This window comes from Xenopus laevis, chromosome 3L (genome assembly GCF_017654675.1).
Source record: "Xenopus laevis strain J_2021 chromosome 3L, Xenopus_laevis_v10.1, whole genome shotgun sequence".
Classification (NCBI taxonomy): Eukaryota; Metazoa; Chordata; class Amphibia; order Anura; family Pipidae; genus Xenopus; species Xenopus laevis.
Genome location: NC_054375.1, coordinates 80,993,146 through 81,005,992, shown reverse-complemented (window position 1 = coordinate 81,005,992; position 12,847 = coordinate 80,993,146). Strand labels below are relative to the sequence as shown.

At 42.8% G+C, this 12,847-nt stretch overlaps 1 protein-coding gene across 5 annotated transcripts in view; it reads right to left on the bottom strand.

The window, feature by feature from the left end:
- Positions 1-12,231, bottom strand: part of celsr1.L (cadherin EGF LAG seven-pass G-type receptor 1 L homeolog) — a 114,784-nt gene extending 102,553 nt beyond the window's left edge. For all 5 annotated transcript variants that reach the window (XM_041586442.1, XM_041586444.1, XM_041586445.1 and 2 more), the window contains exon 1: positions 7,557-12,231. In XM_041586442.1, coding sequence (XP_041442376.1) covers positions 7,557-10,932 — 3,376 coding nt within the window. In that variant the 5' untranslated portion in view covers positions 10,933-12,231. The remainder of the gene's footprint in view (positions 1-7,556) is intronic.
- Positions 12,232-12,847: the final 616 nt, after the last annotated feature.

Here is a 12,847-nt window from a genome sequence, read left to right as displayed (position 1 = left end):
GCCCCTAAACTTTCTGAGCCTCCCTTAGAAATACACAACATCCTGAAGATGAAGTTCCTTCCCAATAAAGAGATACTATGGGGAACAAAGGAGTTTGTACATACAACCAATGCTCTCAAGAGTTTGGGAAAGTCATACCAGTTAAACATAATTTTTGATCAGACTGGGTTCTTTCAAATACACATAACTGAATATTAGCATTTATTTACACATGCTTTTTAAAAATATATTGTAGCTTTTATGCGCTACTTGTAAATCCCTGGCACTATCCAGGTTTCTTTTCAGCAACAAGAGCCCTGATATAGAACCTAGCAAGTGTATTGCAGTCTGTTTCATCTAGACACTAAATATATCAGCTGGAAAACTGATAACAAGAGTGAGAAAGGGAAGGAATGCACGTCAGAGACAAGCAAATCTGTCTGTTCTCTGGATTCCCTGAAACCTTATATAGGCCAGTCTAAAGCTGACAAATCATTTCATTGTAATCTCTTGCTTCTCTGGATATAAAAAGACAAAATAATAACACTTATCGTCTTCTACTGAAATGTTCCCACAAAATATTGTAACACCGCCACAGAGTAAATTACTTTTCTGTTTTTGAGCAGCATTTCAGTTTTCTTTTAAGAAATGTTCTTGAAAATACAGTATAAAGTCGGACAGTGCAACTTTAATACATTTAAGGAGTTGTAACACTCTTAACAAATAGATGTTGTGAAGATCATCTTCTATTTGATATGGGTGAGTCTGACATTTCTAGAAGACCCTCCTGCATCCCATTCCAAACTCAATGGCTAATCTACAGAACACAGCCTTTGGTATTGTCCTTTTGCAGCCTAGTAGAAACATTTCCAGCAGCCAGTGTTAAACTGATTATCTTTAAACCTCTTTTGTTGTTGCTGCAAAAACTTGTGAAATAAGCATTTGCAAGAAATAGCTGGTCTATTCAGTCAGTTGAAATAGCAAACGGCCTAAGAATAGGAATGCTCTGGCCTGTTTAACTATGGTAGGGGTTGTTCTGAAATGGGGGTGGGGAGAGCTAATTTTCCCATAAAACATGCTCAGCAGCGAGAAATTAACACACAAGCAATACATTTACGTATTTGATTTTTCCTTAAAACCCTGTAAAAAACCATTAGAATTTCCTTCTCTAGTTTTAAAAAAAGCAGTTTCTGTCCTAACATGTAGGATTTGCCACTGTGACTCTCACAGAATGTTTCAGTAGCTGTGTTTAGTCTAGAGCTGTCCTCTCACTGCAGATAAGATGCTCCTTTATCTGCTCCCTGTACAGACAGTGCTATAAATCACGGAAGGTACTAAGAAACTCATTATATGTACAAATAAGGACTAAGCTCTGCTAACTAGTACACAGACTGGTAACACAGGGATATGTCCTTTCACTGATTCTACCCCAGTGACCTAGCAACACCCAGAACAGAGCACTCACTTCCTAAATTTTACATCGGAAACATGTGACTGACAGTATTCCCATGATGTGGTGTAGAGTGTGCACAAAAGCTGTGACAAGATCATCCAAACACAAGTTGGGGGCATTTGGCTAAGCACATTATAGATAAAGTGTTACTGTGAAAAAAATGCAAAGAAACACACATACACGGATCACTGCACACTCCTTAGTACCACATGATATATAAGATGTATTCTCAGCAACTGACTACATTTAGTAAAACTACATTTTGTAAAAAAAATTTTTATACAGATTTCCTTTTTTCCTATTATAAAGTATTTATGGTAAATAACTAACAATTCCATACTGGAGGATAAACAATTAGGTATTTCTAATCTGTATATACTTTTGAGAAGGTTTAAAGGTGTTGTTCACCTTCCAACACTTTTTTCAGTTCAGTTGGTTTCAGACTATTCACCAGAAATAATACTTTTTCCAGAAATAATACTTTTTCCAATTATTTCTATTTTCTGTGGGACCATTCTAATACTGAAGTGTAAAAGCTAATTTTTCACCTTTCTAAAGCAGCTGGGGGGGGGGGGGGGTTTGCCAACTCTATAAACTGTTCAAAATTGATACATTTAGTTGATACATTTCTTATCTTTATCCCTGCTGAGTAGAATCCCTGAGATTAATTAAAGACATGTTAGAATTGATACAATAGTTGCTAATACTCTGGAAAAGCTCCTGAGAAATGTTACAACTAAATGTTGCAAAATTGTAACAGTTCAGAATCTGCACCTGAATTACTGAGCTGCCAGACTGAAGCACCAGAAACAGGGACATTAAACTTTATACTCAATTTTGGAAAAATGGTAAAAAATAAAAAAAGGAAAGTCATAGAAAAAAAGTCTTTGTTTCTGGAATAAACTCGTCTTAACTGAGAAAGTGTTGGGAAGGTGAACAACCCCTTTAAGCAGTGGTGATCCAGTTACAATAAGAACCCTTATATGCAACCTCCAAGTCCCAAGTATTTCAAATAAATCACATACTTGCACTACTGTAATTAATGCTTACCAACTGCACTTGAATTCATTTTTAAGTTTAATATCTATAGCTCTCAGACAGAGACAACCTGCACCCAGGTTTTTTTGATTTATTGCAAAATTAAAGGAAACATTTATTCATTTCTTTATGACTAGCCTCTGATAACTCTAGGGGAAAAGTGTAGTTAATAGGGATGCACCGAATCCAGGATTCAGTTCGGGATTCAGCCTTTTTCAGCAGGATTCGGATTCGGCCGAATCCTTGTGCCTGGCCGAATCCGAATCCTAATTTGCATATGGGGCGGGTAGGGAAATCACGTGACTTTTCGTCACAAAAGATGGATTTCTTCCACTTTTTCCTTTCCTGCCCCTAATTTACATATGCAAACTAGGATTTGGTTCGGTATTCGGCTGAATCTTTCACCAAGGATTCGGGGATTTGGCCGAATCCCAAATAGTGGATTCGGTGCATCCCTAGTAGTTAAAGATAAAAATGTTCATTGCACAAAATTAAACTTTTTGCATTCCCTTTTCAGAAAACCCAATTACTTTATATTGGTATAAATACACGGAGTTAAATTTTTAAGCTTAAAGGAGACACAGAATAGGTAAAAAAATAATGAATAATACATAGTGCTGGTTTTACTTGGGGCTAAAAATATATCTTCAAAAATGGCCACTTTTTTGGAGTTCCCAATAGATTTGTAACAGTCCCTGTCTGTGTTTCAAATGAGGGGTAGGCGTGTCCTAATGGTCCCTACCAGCAGCACAGTAAGAAGGGGAATAGCCAGTTTGCAGCCCTGCAGTCACATAAGCAAAGACAAACTTCAGTTCCCTATCAGGTCAGCCTAGCTTCTAACTGGTTCCTATCCTACAGTGCATTGTTCTGAGTACTGCCTGCCCCCCTGCACAGTCAGAAAATTAAGCAGACTGGAAGTGGAACAGATGGGCAGGGCTAGTTGAGTTTTGGGGGAATTTTTCAATAAATTAGCCCCAAACGCATATTTCTAAGCACATTCCTTCTATAGTTAGAGGAGTATAATGCTGTGGCAGAGTCATGTGTTTACACAAAATGCCTCCTTTAATAATTTGAAAATGTACATGCAGCTGGATTGCACTGCTAGCTTGTTATCTTAAGTGATGCCCTGCTGTGCCTTACAATCGCTTTACAAAGGGATGCATATATATAGCAAGCTGTTCACAGTGGATCAATAGGACTGAATTCCTGCTTGCATTCAACTCTTATTGATCCCCTGCAATGGCACAGCAGTTCATCTAGGGAGGGCCAAGCCCCCAAAGAACAGGTCTCACTGAGAATGGTCACCGTGCAGTAAGAAGCTTGGTGTGGTTCTTTCAGAGTCACATGTAATAAAACAGTATCCTTTTAAACATAGGTTAATGCAGCTACCTTATCTGCCAGATCATCTGTCACTACAAGTCACAATAATACACTTTCTATAATTTCCCCCAAGCAAAGTTATGAGCTTTATGTATTGACATTAATGTATTGACAGTAATCACCCCCAACCAGAAGCAGTATACATTATAAATACTATACTATGAATAAGTATGTAAAAACAACATAATTATGCTAATGCACAGTTATATTTTATTTCACAAACTAAGTAACAAACATAGCAACAAAGAAACTAGTAACTGTAGCATGTGCAGAAGTATACACACCATTGTCCAGTGATAAGCAATGTTTTGGCAAAGTCCCTGAATCACTAGGCTTTAACAACCGGTAGGAGTTGGCACCTGTCGACAATTGCAGAGCTTGATAAAACTTTGCGCTGTCACTTAATAACTATGGGCTCCTTTAAGCAACGGAGTGAGGATCTGAAAATGAATCTAATTAATGCGCACAACTGTATATGCACACAGTAAAGTAATGCATCTAAATGTATTATTTTATTCTAGTACGTTATAAAAACAATGTTTTATTCACCACTATGTGACCTTCATCAGGGATATTCTTATTAACGAAATACATTACCCCTTTCATTTTATACTATTTGTTCATAAACACTAGGGCATTTATAAAGTTAGGCTAACAGTGCTCCTTCTGGGACTCAATATATCTGTATAAATTAGAGACCCAGGATTCAGTTCAAAATTTGGCAGAACCATAGCAATTTTTACAAATTCAGATTTGGCTGAACCCAAATTGTTCAACCAAACCAAATCTGAACCTTTAAATTCATGCGACTAAACAACTGAATGTTCACAACTGAATGTTCAGTTGTTCACAACTGATGCAATTTTTTTATTCAAATTTGAATAAGCAAATTAGAGTTAAAATTCATTTCAGGATCTGGTCAAATCTTGTGTAAGATTCAGTATTCAATAATTGTGAATTTGGAGCATCATTAGTGTGTATAATTATCTGAAATGGCGTAAGCATTAGCAGGACTTGAAACAAATGGGCCCTTGTATTGGGCTGTTTTTAATTGTCTCCAGGTCCCAGTGGTTCGGGACCGGAAATTTACTCCAACTGCACATGCGCCAAAACTTCAGAAAAAGACCAAAGAAAGAAGATGGCGCCTGTGAACTCCAAGGCCAGAAGGGTGAGAAAAAAATTAGGGGCATTTGCCCGGGGGGGGGGAGGTAGGCTGGGGGGTCTACCCAGGGTAGGGGGGAGGGGGATTTTTTTATTACAGGTTGAATTCTCTTTAAGGTTATAAATCTTTAGTTTGGAGTGCATGTATATATTTTTGCGACACCTATAAAATGATGGATTTGTTCAGTACTTTGAGATAAGGGTTCTTTCTGTAGTTTGGATCTCCATACTTTAGGTCTGCTAAAAACTCATTTAAATATTAATACCATTGTTGTGCATTCAAAAAGGATTAATTATATCACTGGTCTATTATTACAAAGAAAAGAGAAATCATTTTAAATTTTTTTAATTATTTCATTAAAATGGAGTCTATGGGAGATGGTCTTGCCATGATTAGAGGCTTTCTGAATAATGGGTTTCTGTTGAGGATCCCATACCTGTACTGTAAAAGCACATGCCAAATTGGTGTCACAATGGTGAAGTGGCAATCCTGGCCCAATTTAAGAACCATTAAATCAATTTCTTTCCTTATATATTTCTGGCAAAACTCCCAACTGGCATATATACATAAAATAAAAATATTTAGATGTAAAATAACACAAACATTTCACTCAGCAGATGAATAGTCTTACATAGAAAAGTTATACCTGTTTAATCTTTACTTTACAAGTACATTAGAGGAGATTATAGAGAAATAGCAGGGGACCTTTTTACCCATAGAGTGGATCACCGTACCAGAGGCTACCCCTTTAGACTAGAAGAAAAGAACTTTCATTTGAAGCAACATAGGGGGTTCTTCACAGTCAGGACAGTGAGGTTGTGGAATGCACTGCCGGGTGATGTTGTGATGGCTGATTCAGTTAATGCCTTTAAGAATGGCTTGGATGATTTTTTGGACAGACAGAATATCAAAGGCTATTGTGATACTAAACTCTATAGTTAGTATATGTATGGGTATATAGAATTTATGTGAAAGTAGGGAGGGGTGTGTGTATGGGTGCTGAGTTTTCATTTGGAGGGATTGAACTTGATGGACTTTGTCTTTTTTTCAACCCAATTTATCTATGTAACTATGTAATCTTGTGCTTGGTACAAATATTCTGCTCACTGCTCTTTAGGGTTGCCACCTGGCCGGTATTTTACTGGCCAGGCCGGTAAAAATGATGGCTGATCCCAACGTTATTAATAGGGAAAAAAGATAAATAAATAGGAAGGGAGGTATTTTTTTTTCAGAAAAGGTGGCAACCCTAATGTTCTTATGTATGCCAAATAATTACATGCAGGAAAAGGGTCCCACACACAAGGCAACTTGATGATAGATGATAGCTAGTCATTCATGTATATCCTAGTGCAGTGCCTTAGGGAAAGTTTGACACCTGACATTCACTACATACACTGGAATGCAGTTGTCTTGCCTCTGTTTTGTGTTTTGCACACTTTTATGTTAACATGCTGGTGCACCAATACACCCTTCATACTAGCAACCAATGATTGAGAGAGGGTGCAATCATATTCCAAATCTCAGCACTATTTTGCACTGAAATATGACCAGCACTTAATTTAGAGGCACCACACCTGTTAACTGTTCCTGATTCCTTTGTAGGTTCAGAGGTTTGAGAGATAAATCATATCATGTGTTTGTTATAAATTACTCTAAATCACTGCGTAACTTGTCAGCACTATATAAATAAATGATCACGATAATTTGGCTTATATAGCTTGTTTGTATAATATAGTATGGTTCCACAACCTATAAAGTGCCTTTTTTTGTCTAATAAAAAAAGAAAGAAAATGTACATTTGAGCAACTTTTTAATATACATTTAATATTTGTAAAGCTATTTAAAGTATTTATAAATTTAATTTCCACTGAAAGCTGCATTTCCATATCCCTTTTTCTTGTTTTGACTTTTAGAACTATTAAAAAAAGAGTATTTTTATAATCAGCTGGCTTGTATTAGGATCAATGTTTCAGGAGTCAGAGCCAGGATACATTTGCAGATAGCTTTAAAATCTTTGGAAATATTTAATTAATATACGTCAGAAAGTTGCTTAGAATGAGTTACTTTCATTCATTTTCATTCATGTATTCTAAATACCAGGATTGGAAACTGAATTTACTGTAAATTGAGATTATCCTACCTGTAAATATTCACAACGAGATAAACATTAGAATTTGTTCAGTTGCTTAAATCACTCACATCAGACTGTTTTAACACGTGTCAAGAAGGATTTATGCTCTACATCCTAATTATAATCAGACAGTTAAACAGATAAGATCACATTCCAAGGTAAGGTAGTCTGCAATGATACTACTAAATTACTCTCACCCCCTAAATCTCAACATATAAAGTGCCCACTGAGTGTTAGGACCAAGGATGGGGTGTCTGTATCCACACTCATCTATATATAGGGGATTGGGATTTGTTTGTTAGAGTGTATTGATGTCAATGTGGAAACAGTGTGCTTATAATACTAATCAGTTCTTTTACCCACAAGCAATCAACCAGAAGAGAGGACAATGGAAGCAGAAAATCATCACTTACCCGTCACGGAGACCCTCATCAGTGCCTCAAGGGGGCGGTTATTGTCCAGATCCCGGCTCAACTTGAGCTCTCCAGTAGAAGGGTCCAGTATAAGCAGGTTTAGCTCATTCCCCTGAACAAAGCTATAGTGCAAAGTGTCAGACACATCAGGGTCATAGGCTGGGATTTTACCAATGACTCCTGTGGGGAAGCTATTGGATTTGTTAGTCACATAATTGTTAAAAATAATTTCAAAATCCTGCAGCACTGGGTCATTGTCGTTTTTATCCAGGAGCTTGACATGGACAGTTGCCCTGCTCACCAAAGGGGCAGAGGTAGCCTGCACCACAATCACATATTCAGTCTTCACTTCATAATCCAGATCTATTAAGGCAGTGAGGTCTCCATTGAAGAGATCCAACTGAAAGACCTCTGGGTTGTTCCCTTCCACTATCTGGTACATGATCTGAGCATTGGTGCCTTCATCTGGGTCAGTGGCAGTGATCTTGGCTACAACAGACCCAACGGGGCTGTTCTCCTCCACATAAATGTCCAATTCATTACTTTTAAAGACAGGGGCATTGTCATTAATGTCTAACACTGTGATGAGGATGTCTACTGGGGATTTTAGAGGAGGGTTACCTCTATCAACAGCATAGGCCTTTAAGTTATACACAGGTACATTTTCTCTGTCCAACTTTGCGTTAGTCCTAATGATGCCTGATGTGGGTTCAATATAAAAGTCTCCATCTCCATCACTGCCACCGTGGAAAGTGTAGGTGACCCTCCCATTGAGGCCAGAATCTCTGTCTGTTGCAGAAACCTGAAGCACACTGGTGGAAAGTGGCACATCCTCAAACACAGAGCCCACATACCTGTCCCTCATGAACTGTGGCATGTTGTCATTGGCATCGAGAATCAGAATCTCTACATAGGTGGTATCTGACTTCTGTGGAATGCCATTGTCCTTAGCAGTCACAGCTATTGTGTAGGAAGCCTGGTCCTCATAATCCAGTTCTATGAGGGTGGTGATTGTACCTGTGTCTGGGTCTATCCTGAACTGGGGAATGTTATCTTCCATTGTATAGGTGATCCTGGCATTCTCCCCAGTGTCTTCATCTGTGGCACTGATAGAAACTATGGAGGTGCCAATTGGCTTATCCTCACTAACACTAACTGTGTAATGGGAGCTCTGAAACACTGGCCGATGGGTGTTGGCATCAGTGACATTGATGAAGACTAGGACAGTGTCAGACCTGGTGCCATCAGAAGCAGTGACAGTAAGGACATACTGCCTCTCCTGTTTGTAATCCAAAGGTAGAGCCAAAGTGATCAGTCCTCCCCCACTCTGACTGGTTATGGCAAAGCGGTTTCTGGTGTTGCCACTGGTGATCTGGTAAGTGACCACACTGTTCACATCTCTGTCCACAGCAGTCAGGGTCAGGACACTGCACCCCACAGCCGCATCCTCGTTCAGGCGCAGATGGTAAGCCTTCTCGGTGAAAGTTGGGTTGTTGTCATTGACATCCAATACTGTTATGGTGACACTGGCTGAGGAGGTCATGGCTGGCTCACCCTGGTCCCTGGCTTCTACTCCAAAAGTGTACAACTCCACCGCCTCCCGGTCCAGCTCCAGAGACACCGTGATCCAGCCGGTGTTATTGTTGATGACAAGGGGGAAATTGGGAGGGGTGTCGGTGAGCCGGTACTGTATGCGGGCATTGTCCCCGGAGTCGGCATCATTGGCCTGGATATGAACCACCGAGTAGCCAATGGGCACGTTCTCCAGCACGGTGGCCTGGAATGGGGTGCTGACAAAGATGGGCGCGTTGTCATTGACGTCCACGACCTGCACTGTGACCATGCCCGTGGTGTTGCTGAGGGGAGGCCGCCCCCCGTCCTGCGCTTTGATCCTCAGACTGTACTCCCGGATCGCCTCGTAGTCCAGCGGGTGGATGACATCGATGTTGCCGGTGAACGAGTGGATGTAGAACTGGCCCTTGATGTTGCCGCTGACGATGCTGTAATAGACGATGGCGTTGTTGCCCTTGTCCCGGTCGGTAGCTTGTACCTGCAGGATCTGGCTGTTGGGACTAATGTTCTCCGGCACCTGCACCACATAGCGCTTCTCGCTGAACTGCGGGTAGTTATCGTTCTCGTCCTCCACGTAGATATACACGGTGGCCGTGGCACTTTTGGGACCGGGGTCCTTGCCTTGGTCATTCGCCTCCACAATGAGCTGATAGTCCGTTATCGCCTCCCTGTCCACCAGTGCTCGGGTGCGGACAATGCCAGAGCGGGGATCTATCTCGAACACGGCAGATGCCCCCTCGGTGCCCCCCAGGAGCCGGTACAGCATGTTGGCGTTGGACAGCGCATCCCCGTCAGTGGCCCGGATAGTCATCACCTCGTAGCCCACCTCGATGTTCTCTCTGATGTTCTCCCGGTACTCGGACTGCTCGAACACCGGCACGTGGTCATTGGTGTCACTGACTGTCACGGTCAGGTAGGTGGTGGCGGATCTCCGGGGGGACCCGAAGTCAGTTGCCGTTACTTTGAGCACGTGGGTGTCCTTGGTCTCCCGGTCCAGTGGTTGGCTGGTGCTCACCGTGCCCGTCTCTGAATCGATCTCAAAGTAATCGTTGGAGCGGCTATCGAAGAGCGCCTCCATGAAGTACTCCAGCCGGCCCGCCTCCCCCGTGTCCGGATCCACTGCCCGCAGGGAAGTCACTCGGGTCCCCGCCGGCTCGTTCTCCGGCACCGACGCCTGGTAGTTATGGAGTTGGAACTGGGGGCTGCTATTAGTGCTCCTCTTTATTCTCCTGTGTCTGCCCCGAAGCTTCCTCCTCACCCGCACCAGCACCTGCTCCGGGGAGCCCCTACACATCATGGGCAAAGCTGCCCCCAAGTTCCCGCACACAGTCCGCTGCACAATGGAGGAATCAGACAGTGAACACCCGGTCCCCCCCAGTAGAGCGGCCACAAGTGCCTGAGTCCTATGCAGCAGTTCCGGGGGACACCGGGGGGCCATGTACTCCGCTCTGTACTCAATGTCCACATCGGGGAGACTCTTGTAGGGCCCCGCGCTCTCCCCCCGGCTCTCGGTGTGGCAGCCCGGCACATACACTCGCAGGCGGATGGATAGGACGGTCCGGTCCTTGCGGGAGGTGACACGGAGGGATGCGGGAAGCGGGAACACATGCGAGCAGTTCGCCCCGGGTATCAAGCTCAGCTCCCCCAGGTGGCTCAATGCAATGGCCGTTGAGTTGTTCTCCAGGAGGTAAGTCCAGTCCGCTCCCAAGGACAGGTTGGCTCCCCCGGGATAGAGGTGAACTGGTAGAGCCCCCGTGAGCTGAAGCAGCCCCAGCACAGTGATCCCCACACACAGCGCCCACATCTCCTCACAGCGGCCTGAGGGGCGGCATCAGGGCCACTCGCCCCAACTTGACTTCTTATCCCACGGGAAGTTTAAAAGTGATTTCAAAATGGCTCCAACCCCCTTGGCCAGCGCCGCTCCCCTCTCCTCCGCCTTCTCCTCCCCCTCGGTCCTGATTAGCATAAACCTGCTGCCTGTCTGTGCGCCCTGCCGGGGGCGGGTTCCTCGTTGTCCTTGCGCGGAGCCCTCTGTCTGCTGTCCCCGAACACTGGCAGTGGCACCTCGGGAACGCAAAGGGATGGCTACTCCACGGGCTGGGGTAGAACTTCCAGAGGAGCAGCAGCTACCGCGTCGTGTATGGACTCTTTAGGGGTCACTGGAACTTTCCCTCACACGTCCACCCTAAAGCTGCGCTACAGGTCTTTCCTGAATGGATTTGTGGGCTTCCCCCTCACTGGATGCGCTGCCACCTGTTCCTCCGCCTGGAGCATCGCTCTGAGCCTCCTCACCCCCGCCCCCTCCGCCGCGCAGCGTGTTCCGGCTGGTCTGACCCCGCACACTGGCAGCATCACTAGCGCACAGCGGCAGCTCTTTGTGAGTCCTAAACCCTCTGTATTACACCCCGACACAATGCCAAGCCATCGCCTCATTTCCTAGGAGCGTGCCCCCTGGGGCTGCTAGTGGCAAGTGCAAGGAGGGTGGCAGTCAGTAGCACCAAATTATTGACAGTTTATTACTCCGATTTTCGAATCAACAGCAACAGGAGTTTGTTTCAATACAAGTATTTCAAGAAAAAAACAATTTTTGTAAATCTAATGAATTATAAATTCTAACTTCGAAAAAGTCTCGAGAAATACTTGTAGAATGGATCTCCTGCCCCGGACTCAGGGGAAGGGCTGTTTTGTTCTCCCCATTTAAATGCATTGTTCATAACGTGGAGAGAAGCGTGCAACCCGTCACCATGGAAACGCCACTAGAGCGGCCTCCGAGAAGGGATGGTCAGACACACCCATGTGCTTGGTGGAAGGATTGTAATGGTACCTGGAAGGTCCTCTGATGCCACCTGCTGATTGTACGAGGCAATGACACTGCTAGTTGCAATGCGAAGCGAAGAAGTAATCCATCTGTGATTCCCCATAATGTTATATGATATCAGGGCCCTTTAATAGATTGGCATTTCTGATATCCCATCAGGATAGGATCACCACCATCAGACTATTGCCGGACAATTCTTTCACTGAAACATCCCACAATGGCAGACCCCTTATCTTAATCAACTGAAAAATAAACATTGCATCAAAATTTCTATTTTCTTTGTTAATCTATTGATTTTACATTTCCCCAAGGTTCTTGGTTTCGTTATTTATTGCCCTTGTCTTTATATTTATCTACACCTGCCTAAGGATAGTTATGTCACACATTTATTAGGGCTACCTTCTCTTCTCTCCTTACTTCTTTCTCCCTTTCTTTCCTACCTTTCACAGGGGCAGTTCCCCCATTGCATTGTTAAAATTAAAATGCAAAATAAAATCTCTACAAAAAAAATCTTAGGGCTCTGGGCACCCACCAAAGGGTTTGTCCTGGGCCCACAATTACCTTAAAGCCATCCTGGTTATAATGCACAATATCTTTATAATAACTTCTATAATATAATCTTATAAATGGTGTTTAGTAATGTCGTCAGTTATTATTGGTGCATGTCACTTGTACAACATAACCCATTGAACTCAGAAACTCCAAAATATAGTTCCCATTATTTGCAAATAGAGCTGTTCAACCAGATTATATTGTGAATAAAGTACACCCTCTAATAAAAATATAACGATATTACATATAAAAACATGAGGCTGTAGGTCATGGAATTCTGTGGTGACTTATAATATCCTTATATTTTGCAACAGGGGGTATTTTATTTATCTTAATACACAAGTTTCAG